The sequence below is a fragment of the Grus americana genome, chromosome 2 (genome assembly GCF_028858705.1).
Source record: "Grus americana isolate bGruAme1 chromosome 2, bGruAme1.mat, whole genome shotgun sequence".
NCBI classification, from domain to species: domain Eukaryota; kingdom Metazoa; phylum Chordata; class Aves; order Gruiformes; family Gruidae; genus Grus; species Grus americana.
This window is the reverse complement of record NC_072853.1, coordinates 18,137,180-18,156,290: the sequence shown is the minus strand read 5'-3', so window position 1 is coordinate 18,156,290 and position 19,111 is coordinate 18,137,180. Positions and strand designations below refer to the sequence as shown.

Here is a 19,111-nt window from a genome sequence, read left to right as displayed (position 1 = left end):
CGTGCTTCTAAAAATTGGCAGCAGATTTAGTTCAACAGAAGATGAAGTACCTGGTTTTATGGTGCACTCTATTTAACTAATCCCTTAAATACCTTGGAAATTAGGATTCTCTGGCAGCTGATTTTAATGAGGTCATTGTAATTAACTACTATTCTCCATTTCTCATGCTTTATTTACCATTATATTACATTAGAACTTCTTAAATGAAAGCTTGGAATAATTACACACAGCATTTATTATTCAATGGACACTGTAAAGCCATATTATGAATTCCAAATGTATATGCAAAAGGTCAGACATTCAAAGTAATGCTTGGTGTTTGTTAATGTATGTGTCTGTATTTATTTTTATTGTTTTCTAAGCTTTCTAGTATTAATAACCTTTATAGTTCATTCCAGTAACATTTTCAAACTTTCTGTGATATGAAGAGAACAGCTTTAAGAAAAGCTGAGATTTTAACTTAATCACATTTTCCAAAACCTGTTGGGTTTTTGGCAAAATACCAGCTATCTGCATATCCATATAGAAAGATCTTATTTTTGTTCCCAAAACCATTTGTGTATTTTACAGTGAACAGTCACTTGTCATAAGAAAAATAAGCCCACTATCTCTAAGAAGTCTATACTGATAACCAATTATCTACTTAATTACTGCCAAATCCACTAGGTGCAACTTAGCTTTTATCTTTTGGGCTTTTTGACTTAATAGCTGTACAATAGTCTCCTTTCCATGGAGGAGGACTAATGGATGTGTTCATACAGAAAGGTGTCTGTAGTGTGAGGTTTATAGGTTAAGGTATAATCAGACCTAGATGCCTACTCTTTTACTTTCTCAGGAATCTTCTAACTGCTAAATTTTTGCACACACAGACAATAAATAACCCCACAATCCCTCTAAAATAGTGTTTGTTGTATGCTTTAATCTCAAGCAGTATTGCTTCCACACAGTGTATTCAGATATTTCACTATACCTACTATTTCTTACACTGCTGCTCCAAGTCATGCCCTGCTGAGCGTGCAAGCACAATAAATCCTGTTTGTACAGTCCAGATGCAAATTGAAAAATAGACCTTCCTAACAAGCTCTTTGAATCCCCTTTGGTGACCTTTTAAGAAACCTGTCTCTCTCCACTGACTATATTGGGAGGGAAGCTTGGAATAGTAAAGCAATGGGCATATATATGTAAAAAATGGGCAGTAGAATCTTGGGAACAAAAATCTAGTATTCAGAAGATTTTTCAGTTACTATATATTAATATTTTCTTCAAAAATCCTTCAATTACCTTTTCAAGTCTGACTATTAAGAACAAACTTTTCAGAGTATGTAACATTTGACTAGTATTTTGTATATTCAAATCCTAAACTATTTCAATTCTAATTCTAAGAACTCAGGTCATGGTTTATGTGATTCTGTAAAATAGATGTCTTATTCTGGGCAAAATGAAAATGAGAAATGGTTTGTAAGTAGCCAACATATGACAATTTTAAGTAAAGCATTCTGCTTAAGTGGTTAAAAACTACTATTGAGTAGTTTTAAAAGAAAAACATCAATCTTATTTTCTTGTTTTATGGTGTAAATGTAATGAAGTTGAATTATTTACCTACTCAAAGATATTGTGCTAGCATGACAGTGCAGGAAAAAAGTGCACAATATAAGAAAAATAACAGTTATACCTTGTATTAGTGCTCATTTAAGAAAAGTTTATGAAGTAGACAGTGAAAGAAGTCTAGCCAGAATGACCCCTCAATACTGAAAATCCAAGAGCAGGTGGCACAACTTGTTCACATGCCCACATCAATTAAAGAATCTCACTCTGTAATATCATTTAGGTAGTCATAATTCAAATAAAAAATTAGCAGAGATTTTTTTTTTTTTAAATGAAAGTGTTATGCTTCTAGAGGAGGTAAATGGACAACTACAATTGCAGCATCACCTATGCCACCTCTTCCATGTGTTTTAATGACTTTAGTACTTTTACTACCTTAATGGAATGCTGACTAAGGTAGGTCTTTGCACTCCAGTATACAGTAACTCTCTCAGGGCCTTCATTCCACTCTTTATGCCATAAATAGCAACCATTGAAACTCATGTCATCCTCAGAGTTTCTGGCCGAGGCCTTTTCCTTATATAAAAAATAGACCTTGGACTTCTGAGAATTAATTTCAGATTCTGCAATAATTTTTCTTTAGTGATTATAAGCCATCTTGCCTTTGTATCCTCACTGTGTCTTCTCTTCTACTCTCTCATTCAATCTTCTGCCACCTCCAAAGTATGAAGACAATGTGTTTACTGCAGACTTAATTCTCTGCCATAGATACTTTATTTTTAAGTAAATTAATCATATTGAGGAACAGAACAAGCCTCTTGCAGAGAACTGCAAAAGAAAATACCAGCGTGGCATGTTAAATTAATGAAATAATTAAAAGGATTTAACGTGTTTTTAACAAAAACTAATTAGTGAGCAGTAACCCAAAATACAGCTACTACTATCCATCTACAGTATCCCTGTAATAAATGTCTGATCCTGATCCCAGTTAGATTTTAGATATGGATTCGATCTGTTCTGTCTATTAAAATCAAGCAATTTTGTCTAGAAATGTATTTTGTTTTGTTGGTTTTTTATAAAGATGAAAATGTTAAATACTACAGATAGAAGTTAATGAATGTTAGACTTCTAGCAACTATTTTGTGCCTTTTAAAATCTTCTTTTTAATTGCTTACATATGATAGCTGAGGTTTGGGAATATAATCAAGCATTCTCAAAAGCTGGAGAAGGACCATTTACAATGGCACATAGTGATACAACAAGGGGTAATGGCCTTAAGATGAAAGAGGAGAGATTTATATTAGATATTATGAAAAAAATTCTTCAGTATGAGGTTGGTGTGGTGCTGGAACAGGTTGGCCAGAGAGGTTGTGGATGCCCCATCCCTGGAAGTGTTCAAGGCCAGGCTGAATGGGGCTTTGAGCCACCTGGTCTAGTGGAGGGTGTCCCTGCCCATGGCAGGGGTGTTGGAACTAGATGGTCTTGAAGCTCCCTTCCAACCCAAACCATTCTATGATTCTATGATGATTTTATGATTCTACATTTGTACTCCAAAAATGCAGAATGGGACAAAAAAGTTCATGAAATTTCCAACTGCTTTGATCAAAATTTTTACATCCAAAATACTATAAACACAGAAAAAAATCTTTGATTATTATATGTATAAAATAGACCACCACATGCCAGTTCTATCCAATAGTTCTTTTAACATACTTGAGTATTTTTAAGAAATGTAAATTAGATTACCTAGAAATTCACCTTGTCTTTACCTACCTACCCTAAATAAAAATAAGCCAAGGAAGTATTTTGCCTAATGTGGCTCAGTCTTTTATCTTCTTCTATACTTACATATTTGCCTATGGCAAGAACATTCTCAATTCTTTATGATATTGTCAAGAATGGTGAAAATGATGATTTTATTTTTTTTCTTGCAATTTGTAATAGTACTCTCTGATTTATCATGTAAACAATTGGCTGACTAAAGTAATGGTTTCGAAAGACCAAACCAGTATGCCATAACCACATTGGAATTATATCTTCACTATGTAAAAACTGCATTAAAATGCAACCTATAAAGCCTCTGATTAACTAATCAATATTGAATGATTGATTAAAAATCTGTCAACATATAATTTATTACAAGATAATAAATAGAAGGATTAAGCTTTTCTGTGCAGTCTTCCATCCTAAAAGTTTTCAGATATAAACCTGATCTGAGCTACCTCAAATAGCTGTGACAAGCTAATACAAAGAGTAAGAAACAAAAAAATTGTACAGAAAAGTATGAATTACTGCAAATTAACCCAAAAGCTACTGTCAGAGTAGGTACTTCCTTTTACATGTCAGTTTTCAGGAAAACATTTCTTTGGAAGATGAGGCTGCAGGCACTCCTTTTCACAGCTCCTAATAATGCAAATTATCCTCCAGGTCTTATGGCATAGGAGTGGACATGTAATTCAAGGTTCTCTCTCCTTCCTCATAATGCATATGCATATGTTTTTCAGTATGGTCTTTAATCACTAAACCACCACTGCTATAGTATACAATTGTGTACATAAGACTGGGAATTAAGATTTCTTGTTGCAATCATAGTTAAGAATGTTCCTGTTGTAAATGATGGTATGGAATTGCTCTGTGAGCAATCCCAGGACTTTTTTTGTTTTCTTTTAAAAAAAAGATTCACAGTACATATGAATATTTTGCGTACTGTTGTTTTATTAAAAAAATAAAAATCATAGGCAGTTCATGACAATATTTGAGATTGTTAGATATATCTTTCAGATGGAGATTTTTTGAAGCCTGGATTCAAATATTTCCAATGATTAAAAACAGACCATAATGAAATGTAGCAATATTTTTTAGTGATCAATAAATGCTTTCTTCTGGTAGGAACAAGGTTTTTGCACAGTCATAAATGTGATTTTCCCATTATGGAGCTTTTTTTTTAATTCTGTAAACAATTGTTCTTTGCTACCAAACATTTAAAATTAATGATAGTTGGTGAAACTAAGAGAAATCATTAATCATCATCTCTGTCATAGGAATATTGCCTCTGCATATGGTAATTACATCCTGTTCTTAACATCCACCATGAAATGCCAAATAGCTTAGCATATTAGCCTGGATAATCTTTGCATGTGTTCATAAAAGAATGAAGCCAACGATTTGGTTCACTTCCCACACTTATTAGAGAGGCTCAAGGTCATTTTAAATAATGTTTTCAACCAAATGCAAGTCATTCCTAATGGGAATAGGACTAGGCCATGGAAAATATTTGGTACATAAAGGTGCAATTGCAAAAAAATCATCTTTATTCACTGAATAGATTTTGGAAAACTAGTCATCTATGATGCTGAAAGCGTCTGCTCAGTTTTTATCTAACTCTAAAATCACCAGTTATTGACTTTCAGGGTCTATAGACCCTCATATTTTCTACTTTTGCACATTCCCAGGAAAGTGAGTTTTGACAGAGTGAGCAATTAATCGGCCAGTTCATGCTGAGACCCGACCAGGCGCAAAACATCAGTGTTCCCCAACAAAGATTTCCTATGGTGCTTGATGAACCAAACATTTTCAGAGAATGCTTAAAGCCATCCCAAACAATTGCCCTTCCAATATAATAGAGCCATGGCCTCCATTTTCTTTTTTAATTCTGAATGTAGAATGTATTTTTGCCTACATTTTAACTAAAAGGCTAGATTTTAGAACAAGTAAGACCCATAAATCCTCTAAGTGGTCCATTCAAACTCATTTACCATCCCTCAGGAGTATGTCTTAAGCTATGTCAGCTTATTCAGAATGGGTATAGAGATGGTACTCTATCCTCCTGTTGAGATTCTACTATTCAGTGAAAATATCCATATTAATTGCAACAAGAAGAGTTTTTACTTAATAGAGTCTTATTTTGGACCCTGTATCAGTTTCACCCTGATGTTTTCCATGTTATTTATCTAACCATTTTCTTCATGAAAATGATCACATATTAAGGACACAAATTCTCTTAGAAAAGAAAAAGCTTTTCTATGTTCTTTGAATTACACCCTTTACAAGACCATTGTAAAGCAGGTCCCTTGAGCCCAGAGAGCCATCTGGAGTGTTGAAAGTTCTCCTTTCCTTTCCTCTGACCTACTTAGCTCCAAACATGAGCAAAATAAGAATACACATTAGTAATATTTCTCTTCACCATATTCTGAGATGCCTCACTCCCCCTATAAAGCTACATGGTTAAATATGGCTCACAGGAATTTAACAGAAGAACTTAGACTCTAAATTGATATTAAACATTTAAAAGTTTAGAGAAAATTATAGGTCATTTTTTCTTTTAAAAATGGTTTTTACTTCATACTTAAAGCATTAGATCAAGATATTACAGGTATAAAGGGTGTTCAGGTTCACAATTTTTTTTTCTTAAAATAAATAAGAAAATGAAAAATTACATATATACTGAAGTGTATTGTATACCACATTTCATTATAACACTATCAGTTTTAATGGAGTTTCAAAAATACAACTGGCACAATGGAGGAATCTCATTTCTCTATTAATTTTTTAGGTAGACGAGACTGGTGGTCAAAGACCAAAATTCAGCTCTCAAACTGTTTCTGCCAGCCCCCTGTAATTGAAAGTTAATCAACTGATACCATCTTTCTCACAGCTATATAAAAGTTCTGTTTTTCTTGAGCTAAATCCCACAAAAGTAGAAAGCATTGATTATATGGTAAAAATACACTATAATATATCACAGCAACGTATCTACAAATCTTCATTGTCTGAACTGAAGGAAAAAATAAAATAACAAAAACAAGTGAAAATTACAAAGTTAAGGCGTTTTCACTGAGCCTACTGTGTGACATCACATCCTAAGGAAGTGTGGGGTTTGTCATCTTTGAAATAAGGCCTTGTTCATCCAGGAAAAAAATGGTCCAGTTAGAATCACTGACAGATATCCACTACCCCTTCTATTACACAATTTTCTTTTTCTTTTATTAAAATGGCAGTCCTTCCAAGCAAAACACTCTCCCTTTGTTAAAATAAATATCACTGGAAGATTGCTAAATAGATTATAAGTAGCATGAATAGACACTATTATTGCATCATTGAGAAAGAAATTCTTTATGTTCCATTACTCATGAAAAAGACCTCCCAAAAGAAGAAAACCTTTCTCCTCTTATACCTAACAATCTTCCTTACTGACTCCTCTCTAGAAAACAACATTCACATCTCATTTTAAAAGAAGGAAGAAACTTTTGCTTTCCATTGCACACAGTCTACAAGTTTGAACACATTTACAAAAGTTTTAGGGCCAGTTTTCCAATTTGCTGCCACTGAAGTTCGGTGTTCAGTGCTACGATGTTTTTGTTGAATAATGAAAGTACTAAGGTTCTTCAAATGCTTATAATTTTGGTTATCCTTTATAGTTGACAGCTTATATTTTTTTCTGTTTTGCTGGTACTACACCATCCACTTTGCAATAGAAACAACCCAACGAAGAAAATCCATATTCCATTTTAAATAAATGTATTCAAATCAAAAACAGATTTAACAGCTTTTTTGTCTTCATATTATGAAAAGGAATTGAAATTAAGATGATATTGAGGAGATTTTATTTTAACTTATAAAGCAAAATTTAATTTTACAATTTGGCATTTTTATCTTGTTTATTAATATTGGGATACATGGGACAGGTTTTGTGCCTAATCTTACAGACTATCTGAAAAGAATGTTGGGGTTTTTTTCTGAAGTGCCTATCAATTGCTGGTAAGAATTAATACCAAAACAGTAAAATAAAAATTTAATCTTTTCTTAGTGTCTACATATGAAGGTGCTTACACTTGAGATAGTCAATGGTAATATAAGTAAAGTCAGGAGATTCCTGAAATGAGTGGAGTTATTCATATCCATAAAAGTTTGAATGATTGGATCTTCAGTGCATTCCAAGGTTGATTTTTTCTAGAGACCACATGTCCAACAGGTTAAATAGTGTAATGTTGTACATATAAAATATTTCATCTATGTGGTTTAAAAAAACAGTAATAAGAAAAAGAAACAAACATATATTGTGACATTCAGAGTATACTTAATGCTTTATTTAAATACATATCTATCTATCTATCTATCTATCTCTATACTCTGTTGTAAATTCACTAATTCAAGAATACAGGTAGACATAGAGGACCACATTACTATTAACCTCTATCCACAATAATAATTTGCAGCAATATTTATCCAATGTCATTAACATCTTGAAATAATATTTATCTTGAGTTATTAAATATGTTATTTTTATTAAAGATAACACTGAAAAGGGCTTTGTCCTAAAAGAGAAGTTTTTAAAAAATGTTTCTTCTAATTTTGTACCTGTTTCTTCCATATGACAAAGCAAGAATAATAACAACAGCAACTATAATAAATTAAAAACTGCTCTTACCATGACAACTGGGCAGGGCTCTGTTCCATCCAGGTCTTCCATCATCTCCCATGATACACGTGAGTGTAGAATATCCTTGAAGAACATAACCTGCATCGCAGTAATATGTGACTGTTGACCCCAGTTTATAATCCATTCCAAGTCTTGTTCCATTCATTATATTTCCAGGATCAAAGCAAGACTCACGAAGCTTTGCTATAGAAGAAAAAATGCAAACATAATTCTCAATATAGCCTAAAACATTATAAATATTTTCCGGAGTTCTCTCAAGGTCTTCTTTGAGCACTCTGTAGACACATAATGTTCTTTATTTTTTTTTAAGAATCCTTCCATTCTATATCAAATGTTCTCTCTCCTTCATTTTAAAGACTGTACAAGTTACTATATAATGACCAAAACCATGTTTCCAGTATTTTTCTTACATAATTGCTATGGAGCTCCATTATGAGAACTATTTTTCCAGAGTTCACCGTGACCAATGATGCAGTTTTATACTTAAATGAAGTTAGAATTATGGACACTGTCCCAGTAGACAAGACACATTCTAGTTTTAAAATCTGTTCTGAAAACTGGTAAGTGGGGGAAACTAATATAAGGAGTTTGTGACAAAATAAAAAGTATGCAAACAAGAATTTCTTCAAAATTAATAAACCCCAAATGAATACTTATATACATGCATATTGTGTGACATATTTTCATATAGCTTTTCTTTCCTCACTGGAGGAAAAAGCATGAACATATTTCCTAAATTTATCTTTTTTGTTATTTATAGCTATTTGTTTCCAAACATTGAAATAAATGATACATAAATTCAAACATATGCATATGCTCTTATCTTTACTTTTCTTTTCCTTCTATAATGTGAATAAGAGTGTGTTTAATATCCAAGACATCACAACTGCACAAAAATAACCACTTGGCACTTCTGATTAACATTACTATGCAGAAGGAGAGAAAAGGTAAACATTTTGGAAAAATTTGAAAAGTTTTTCCATTAATGAAAAAACAGTAAATATATTAGGAAATGACAGAAGCTGGAATGAAGCAGATGATTTTGTGCTATGCGGGATGGAGTTTGGAGTAATTTATTTTATCAGGCAGAAGACAGAAATTTCAGGTTTTCTTCTTTACCATTTAAGAGTGTTGTGGTGAAGATCATTAGGGAACACATTCACCTTCTGCAAGATCAGTGCCAACTTTCTAATACATCAAAAGAAGTGTTTTTTACCAGACATATATGCACTGTGGAACTTTCTACTACAGGTAGGTATGGTTGCCAAAAGACTATATGATCTTTGAAATTCCTGGAAGTCTATTTAAGAGCTTTAAATACAAAGACACTTCGGACTGAAGTTTCTGAAAACTTAGAGATAATAGGGAGAAATGACTATATATTTAATTTTATATAGTTTAGCCAAATATCAGCTATTGCTCATTACTAGAGACAAGCTAATGAATAAGTAGATTGTTGGTTTGATCCCCTAAGGCCATTTTTATGTTGTATTATTTCTGAGAAGAGAGAAAGAATTACAAAACCATAGAAGTACATTTACATTTTAAGATGGAAACACAGAATAGTTCTTTTCAAATTTCATCTTCACATTTTCCAAAAGAATGTGAAGACCTCCTAATGAGGTTAACAATTTATTAGGATTTGCTTATCTAACCTACAAAGCATGCTTCTGATATGAAAACCAGTACAATAACAAGTAATAGGTACATCACATAGTTAATTGGATTAAGGACTTGAAAATGTTGATTGATGAAAAGCTCTACAGGAGCCAGCAATGTGCACTTTGCAGCCCAGAAAGCCAACAGTGTCCTGGGCTGCACCAAAAACAGCGTGACCAGCAGGTCGAGGGAGGTGATCCTGCCCCTCTACTCCGCTCTTGTGAGACTCCATCTGGAGTACTGCGTCCAGTAAAAGAAGCACATGGAGCTGTTGGAGCGAGTCCAGAGAAGGGGCCACGGAGATGTTCAGAGGGCTGGAGGAGAGGTCCTCCTCCTGGAGCAGGTTGTTCAGCCTGGAGAAGAGAAGGCTCAGGGAATGCTTTATATCAGCCTTCCAATAACTGAACAGGAACTACGGAAGAGATGGAGAGGGACTTTTTACAAGGGCATGTAGTGATAGGACAAGGGGTAACGGGTTTAAACTAAAAGAGAGTGGATCTAGACGATATTAGGAAAAAAATTCTTCAGTATGAGGGTGGTGTGGTGCTGGAACTGGTTGCCTAGAGAAATTGTGGTTGCCCCATCCCTGGAAGTGTTCAAGGCCAGGCTGGATGGGTCTTTGGGCAACCTGGTCTAGTGGAGGGTGACCCTGCCCATGGCAGGGGGGTTGGAACTAGATGATCTTTAAGGTCCCTTTGAACCCAAACCATTCTATGATTCTATGACTTATTAAGAACAGATGTCTGATATTCACATTGATTCATTTCAGTAGTTGTAACGTGGTGCCTGTAACATCTCTCTCCTGTTCTGAACAGCAAGGCTTCAAAATACAGTATGATATTAGAAAAAGAAAAGCTAAAACTTTTGTAACACTCAAAAAATCTGGGTTGACAATCAAAAGTTAAGGGATACAATTTACTAGAAAATCTGTAAGTTATCACATAAATATTAATAATTATTATGTAAGCCACTTGAGAAGTCACTTGAAAAGTCTGACAGAACTCAGGGCAAAATGAAAATTTTTTCAAGTCCCAATTCTCAAATTAAAAAAAAACAACCAAAGAAACAAAACAAAAAAAAGGATCATTTATTTTAGTATTATAGCTAACATTTGGACAATACCAAGAAAACATTATTTTTTCTTCTTACTGAATTGATACTGATACATTTGTATTGAAAAACAACTTATATTGTGAAATCACTATCCCTGAGTTTATGATAAGAAATCCATGTTTCAGAATTCTAGCAGATCCTTGAATAAAGTAGAGATTAGTATTACATGAGAAATTAAAAAGAGAATAAGAGAAAGTAATCTATTATGTCTGGTGCATAAATCAAAAACTGAGGAACGACATGATCTGTCACAGCACAAATTTTCTCTAGGGAAAAGTTACAACCTGTAATTTTCTATTCCCCAAAGTTACAGTTATGACAGACTCTTGAAGTTGCTGACTAAACAGTAAAACTGTCACTATAGAAATACAGTTTCTTAATAACTATTCTGAAAAATAAAGCCCTAAATACTTAACACCTTCAAACTACTTTTGGAAACCTGAAGTAGCTGCTAAGTGAACTTGTAAAGAAAAAGTCAGTATATGATGCTACAATATAAGAAGAATGAAATTAAATGTGTCAACACAATTCATCAGGTCTAGCTGAGAACCAGTGAAAGAAAAAGAGCAAATAAGAAGACTGTAGTAGCGAATTTATAAAAATAAAATAGAAGTGCTCCCAGGAGTCAAGAGGAAAAGTCCTTCACCATCAATTTCATTTTGCTCCAACTGAAGAACTCAAAACATTGATGACCCCTGTAGCCCTTCCCCTTTCCTTCCCAAGAATACTAGTATCATGAAACTGACAACACAGAAGGGCAGTGGCAGGTTTAGCAGAACATCAGAGAAAATGCTGCGGAGTGTATGCACTACAATTTTATCCTTATTATTATGAAGATTTTTTTCCTATGGTAGTATTTTTTTAAATTATTTTCTGTTATAATTAGGTATGGACTAAAAATAATTGTTTCATTAGGCAGTTAAGATTTGAGTTATAGTAACACTATATTCTTGACCGTGCATATTAGGAGTAAATTCTTTTTGCCCATAATAAAATTTTGCAACATGCTTCAAGAAAAACCATAATAACTTCTTTGATAACTCCAGCATACCACTGGATCAATTAAGGTTTCTGAAATACAGGCTGAAAACAGGTAGCGATATGTGCTGCTGCAATCTCAAGTTCAATAAGGAAGTCTCTGTTGGCTAACAGATGGTAACAATGCCAAAACCCTCTAGAAAACTAGTATCTCAGTGCATGGAAAACAACATTGAAAGCCAAAAGAAGCAGGTGCTTTGTCCAGAACTTGATGATTTACTACACCATCCTGAAGTCTCAAAGAGAACAAAACCATAATAAGATGCTTAGAGAGAACTTTACAGACATGCCTAACTACAGCAAACATTCCATAATTATTCTCCAGAGCACTTATTAGAAATAATAAGCTGCTCCTCCATTACAAAATAGAAAAGAATGGAGAGAGGAAGGGAAGAACAAAAGCCAACCAGAAACACTATTACAGACCAGACCTGAGACGGGTCAAGTCTGAGATTTGCATCCGAGAAATATGGCCTGTCAATGAAATACAGCTTGAGTACTACTGCCACTTAAAATAGGATTAGTCTACATATAGGACACAACTGCAGCTGCTACAATCTGCGTGAAAAAGTTAAGTTCATTGAATCAGAACAATTTAGGTTGGAAGAGATGTAGCACAACCCCCACTCAAAGCAGGGCCAATTTGATTAGGTTGCTCAGGGCTTTGTGCAGTCCAGTTACTATTTCAAAGGATTCAGATGACATGATCTCAGGGCAATCAGTTCCAATGTTTGACTACTCTCAAAGTGATTTTCTTTTTTCTTAATATCTAATTGAAATTTGTCTTGCTGCAACTTGATCCCATTATCTCCCATGTTATCACTATGTGCCCCTGAGAAGAGTCTGGCTCTGTCTTTTCTATACACTCTCATTAGGTTGTTGAAGCAAACACAGTTCCCTCAGCTTCTCTTTGTATGTTATATGCTCCACCCTCCTAATCATCTTAGTGACTCTCCATTGGACTGGACTTCTGTGTGTCAAAATCGTTCCAGCACTGATAAGCTCTTAAATGTACAGTTAGGGCCTTATCTACACCAGGGTAAGCCCTGTACACTCCAGGTGTGATCTCAGAAGATTCAGAGTGAAGAATCACTTGCCTGGATCTACTGATTCCACCCTTTTTTCCAGTCTTCCACTCTCAGCCCAGAAGGCTGCTGGCCTTCCTTATCACAAGGACACACTGCTGGTTCATGGTCAATTTGTACACAAGACCCTCCAGATTCTTTTCTGCAGAGCTTTACCACATCCAGTCATCCCCTAGTCTTTACTGTTGCATGGGGTTATTCCACTGAAGATGCAGGACTTTACATTTGCGTTTGTCAAAAGCTCCTGTCAGCCTGATTCTCCAGTCTCATACGATCCCTTTGAATAACAATGCGAGTATTGACATTTCTACCCAAACTGGTGTTGTCCATGAACTTGCTCTGTCCCATCATACAGGTCATCAATAAATATATTGCCTACATTATTAATCACAACTAACACTAGCAAAGAGTCTGAGATCAGCAAGCAAGTCAATTTTCCACCCACATTATCCACTTATCCAGCCCATATCTCATCAAATTGGGCTCTCAGGATACTGGGAGAGAGCGTGTCAAAGTCCTTTCTGAAGTACACTACTCTCCACTTTCATCTCCTTATAGACAGTGACATGTTTGCTGGGCACAGTTCCCCATGGTAAATCCATGCAGACTGTTCCCAAGCAGTTACTTGTCCTTCCTTTTTTTTGGAGGTAGTTTCCAGGCAGATTTACTCCATAATCTTTCCAGGGACTGAGTTTAAAATTACTATTCCTATACTTCCGCAGGTCCTCTTCTCACACTTCTTCAAGGAGCATGTGATATTTATCTTTTCCATTCACCAGGAACCACCCTGACTGTCATCACCTTTCAGAGATGATAGAAAGCAGCTTTGCAGTAGCATCAGCCAGCTGCCTCAACACTCTTGGGTGTGTCTCATCTGTTCCAATGGAGCTATGTACAACAATATGGTTTAATTGCTTTCAGACTCTTTCTTCCTCCCCTGTAGATAATGCTGCACTCCCACAAACCCTACTATCAGGTTCAGGGAGGACTGGGGGCAAAACCTAACAGTAAAAAAAGAGGGTAAAAAGATATTAAGTACCATAACCTTTTCCATTTTCTTTTCATTCAGTCCTCAGCCTCCATGGTGAGTAACCATTTCAGCAGAGCATTTGCCCTAGTCATCTAGGGGATCATCTGCATTAAACAATTGTCATGAACACTTTCAAGAAATCCCTTGGACTGCTTGTGCTAAATTACATCATCCTTGCAGCAGCTGTTGGAGTGGTTAAAACTCCTTGTGAGTACCACGGCTGTGCTTCTTCCAGGTATCACCTATTTTCTCTTGGCCAGCTGGTCTGTGTAAGGCACCTACAACATCATCTGTAGTTGGTTTCCTCAACTCATTTAACTATTGTCTGCTCTTTAAAATGTTAATCCTTCACAAAATAGCAGCTCTTACTCAAAGTAGTTTAGAACTTCTTAGGTGTACACCTTAAATCCATTCTTTACCTTCCTCTGCCTTTTCCCTCCTATTTGTGATATATGACAACATTAATAGCTCCTCCCTGAAGACTGCTGCCCTGTACGTTCCCTGTTCAGTCATACATTATAAGTAAAAAAAAAAAAGACACTTGGTTCATAAAACATTCCGTTGCCTTGGTTTTGCTGGGATGGAGTTAATTTTCTTCCTGGTAGCAGGTATAGTGCTGTGGTTTGGATTTAGAATGAGAATAATGTTGATAACACACTGATGTTTTGCTTGTGGCTAAGCAACCTTTACACTAAGTCAAGGACTCTTTAGCTTTTCATACTGCCCTGGCAGTGAGGAGGCTGGCAGGGCACAAGAATCTAGGAGGGGACATGGCCAAGACAGCTGACCCAAACTGGCCAGAGGGATACTCCATACCATATGATGTCATACTTAGTATATAACTGGGGCAAAGCTGGCTGGGGGTTTAGACCACAGCTCGGGAACTAGCTAGGCATTGGCGGTCTGCGGGTGGTGAGCAATTGTGCTGTGCATCACTTGCTTTCTATATTCTTTTATTGTTGTTGTTGTTGTTTTTGTTATTATTTTCATTTTCATTTTCTGTTATATTAAACTGTCTTTACCTCAACCCACAAATTTTACTTTTATTTTTTCCAATTCTCTCCCCCATCCCACTGTGCAGGGGGGAGTGAATGAACGGCTGTGTGGTTATTTTTAGCTGCCCGCTGGGTTAAACCACACCATCTATTACGAGTTTTCTCCTCTATAATGTAATTATTAATTTTGGCTAAATGAGATGTATGTCAGTTTTCTATTGCAGATATTATGCTTACATTATTTTGATACTTACAATCCACTGTGCAAGAAACTAACAGAAATCTGTTAAGAATCTTTACAACTTCTCCTTTGCCAACTAATAAAGTTATATCACTTTCAAATTTTAAGACGTGACAGTGTGTTCTTATGGTAGTCTTAAAATAAGTTAAGCAGTGCAGTGTCATATTTAGCAGACAGTCCCAGTAAAAATAGAATAATTCACTGAGTAAGCTGGTCCTCTCCTTAAGGGATTTTGAGCAGTCCAAATTTAATAATCCTTGAATTTTTTAATAGGAATTAAAATACTTCCTTATATTTATGTCTTAGTGTTCTAAGGCAGATGTTGAAACGCATTCTCCAGATATTCTAAGCAGGAGAAATAACCATATCAGGTGAACAGGGAAGGTTGATTCCTTTCTCAAACTTCCGTCACTTACAAACACATAATCTAATGCCTACATCCTCCCATTACTTAGATTTCCAGTCCCTTTACAAATGAGGCAAAAATCTACATCATTTCTTTGGCATTGTTCCTCCTGAAAGCACAGAAAGAAATAAGAGATCTTAGTGGCACACAGGCTAGCAGTAATGTAAGAAATAGTATTCTGCCTTAATTCCAAAGTACAGCGGTGCACTACTTTGTTTAAATCTAGACAAAGAATGAGAAGAGAATGTGTCCCTAATGAGTATCTTTCATACTTGGTGGATTGGTGCATGGGAGAAACCCTTTAATTCCATGAGACAAGAGTGTATTCAACAGCACAGCAGAAAAAGATTGGTGCTTTTGAAAAATCAATATAATTTCTCATTCCTCAGAAGTTCTGCGTCCCTGTTCTATAGCACTTCTATAAGTTCGATAGCACTTCCATCTGCATTTATCATTCTTCAATTTAATTGAGAAGGAAGAAGAAATATTTTTAAGTGATGTGGAACAGTACATACACCTGGGCTCACCATGAGCATGTTTGAGACCTACTTTTAACTTCTTAGGACTATCTCATATGGTGGAGACAGCTTCCTTTACATATGTAGAATCCAATAACTTTAGGAAAGTAAAAGGAGACTTCGTGCGTTTGCCAAAGCAACAAATGCATCAGTCTTTCCCTTGTATATCTTTGCATTTACTAATTGCTTTCAGAATAAATGGAGAAGAAAATAAGTCCAGGGAGGTTAGGATGTATTTCCTCTATACCAGAAGCATCTATATTTTCCCTCTGGTTGTCTTTATAGATTATTTGATATTTTCATATTCATTTAGTATCAAATATTTCTGTTTCTTGAGCCACACAGAGGCAGTTATGAAAGCTCCTACTGATTATGAATTTTTACAAGCCTGTATTTTCTTGTTTACTGTGTTATGACCTCAGACAGATCTGAGACAGGTAGACAGCTCTATCATGCCCCATAATACAAAGGTCTAGCTGAAATATTTTTTTCATTTTCAATATTGGTATCCTAGATTCTAGCACATTGTTTCATCTTACAGAATCTTAAATGGACATATGCCAACATGCCCTATGTAAAGGAAAAAAAAAAAACCCTCTAAAAACCATGTAGATGTGCTGTTAAGTTTTGTCACTGCATCATTATTTTTGAAACATGTAAGCTGCTGTCTGAATTGTTTTTCTTTGGAATCATGCATTTAACATTATCATGTATCGGCTCAATGAAATCATACTACAAGCTTGATCTTAAATTAGTACACTTAATACATTTTATTTTGTACAGACAATACACATTCTCATACTCAGGCAAAACAAAAAAACATTACCAGGCAGAAAACTATGAGAAATTAAAAGAGATTAAAATTTACACTCATGCATTAAAATTTTTTAATAGAAAATAAAAAAAAAAGTATTTACCTTTATACTCTAGGTGGAATCCAGTAAAACTAACAGAACCATCACTCCGAAAAGCCAGATGCATGGTATTTGAACTGCTTTCTATTCTCTCTGGCAGCTTGCTGTCTTGAAAGCTCCCAATCAGTGGGCTATTACTGTCTGACCCATCATAGATATAAAGAAAATCATAATTTGGTTCTATACTGAAACTGTAGAACAAAAAAGAGAAATATTAGATGCTTTGCCTGACATTTTCACTCTTATTAGCTTAAATAAAAGTTTACTATCACTGTTTTCACAAAAGGAAAAAAACCCTCCAGTGTCAGAATAATGGTTTGTAGAAGTGTTTTATTGGAAAATAACAGAAATACTATATTTATTGGTTGTCTGCTTAGAAACAATATTTTGCTGCTAGCCAGAAAAAAGTCAACTTTTGTAAATAGAAAAAAATTAATAACAATCTTTCTAAAGAGAAATAAACAACATAGATCTATTGGAACCCTTGGCAGAAATGTTTTATGATATAATGCAGTCATCTGCAGAGTAGATTTCACACAGCTTCCAGTCAGACTGAACCCTTTCACACGGCCAAGGGATGATCTTCCAGTAACCCCAAGAGCACGAAGTATTTTGCCTATTATTAGTTTAAATAAAAAGATATTGTATTTAAACATCATCTTTTCAACTTTAGTTAATTTTTGAAATTTAATTAATTTAATTATGTAACTATAGCTGATGAATTAATTAATTTTGAACTTAATTTTAGTTAAAGACAAAGATGGGACAGTACAATTTTTAACATTTCTGTGGCATCATCATACGCCTCATCATACGCCTATTTGTCACACATAATATGTATATTAATTTACTTCATGGGTTACATAAAATGCAGACAGCAAAAGTTCCTCTATGGATTCTGTTAAGCTCAATTTAATCTTGTATTGTGATAAAGAAAAATGCTAAACCAACTCCGTTTAATAACCAGAACTACAGGAAGTATCCTGTTGAAGTATCCTGCAATGATACGGACTAATGAAGCTAAATTTAAAGACTACTTTTGAAATTTTGCTTAAATAGCAGGTGAGCATCTCATATAAAATAAGACAAATCAACAGGCTTCATCATTAAAGACCATCCTTCTGGGCAGGGAAAAAATCAGTGAGCAACTCCTTGTTACCTCCTCAGGAAGAGAACCTTGGTAAATATAGCACCATCCACTTCCCCTTTAGTTGATGTAAACTGAAAATGCTTTTAAATGAGCAGCAGTGAGCTCCCAAGTTCCACCTCTATGTGTATTGAATACTCTAATGTATTTGTTGTGACTGCTAACAAAGATAACAATTACTAAGCACTTTGATACAGTTATATTAAGCATACATACGTTACCCTACAAAGATCTGAACAACTGCCAATAATAAAGTTACAAACATGACTGTATAAATTATGAGTAAGTAGTAGTTTACCTGATAAATGCTAATGATATAACATAATCAGTATTGACAGTGATTGTCCAGTCACAATCTCTGCTGTGGGGATAAGGATGAGGGAAGTTTGGTGAAAGTATAAAACCTGATGAGCCAGTCAAGTTTCCTCCACAGGGAGCTGTGAATAAAAATAAACTGGATTTGAGGAAAGAACGTAAGAGAAAAAGAAGCAAGTACCAGCAATCTGTTCACTGACATTTAATGTCCTCCAAAAGTTAAACAAGAAACAAGTGAAGTATTTACAAAGCTTTAACAGAAACAAAAAATGTATTCACATTTCTCCTTAGACAAATACTAATACTACTAAGTGAAGCACTTGTTTTTGAACTCTGTGTCCTTTTATTTGCTTGCCTAACATTATGTCAAGGCTTTTCTGAAAATACTGTGAACTTGAGAAATGCTCTGGCTGCAGACATATTAAAAAAACTTGACTGGATAAGCTTTTCACTTTCTGTTTCTTGTTAAAGGCATTCTAAAAGAAGCTTCTTAGGCTATGAAATATGATAGACTGATAATGCAACTACCTGCATTTTCACCAGACAGCACTGATCAGCAATTCAGCTCAAGACTGACATAATATAAATGAAATTAAAAAAAAAAAACAACAAACCCCACATTCTAGTAATTGCAGACATAAATAAAATATCTTCCAAGCACATGCA

General features: G+C 34.8%; 1 protein-coding gene across 1 annotated transcript in view; it reads right to left on the bottom strand.

The window, feature by feature from the left end:
- The window catches only part of CSMD3 (CUB and Sushi multiple domains 3), a 721,079-nt gene that overhangs the window by 198,153 nt on the left and 503,815 nt on the right, over nucleotides 1-19,111 (bottom strand). Inside the window, exons 29-31 of the mRNA XM_054816701.1 lie at nucleotides 18,429-18,567; nucleotides 16,987-17,174; nucleotides 7,973-8,167 (exon numbers count right to left, since the gene is read on the bottom strand). Coding sequence (XP_054672676.1) covers nucleotides 7,973-8,167; nucleotides 16,987-17,174; nucleotides 18,429-18,567 — 522 coding nt within the window. The remainder of the gene's footprint in view (nucleotides 1-7,972; nucleotides 8,168-16,986; nucleotides 17,175-18,428; nucleotides 18,568-19,111) is intronic.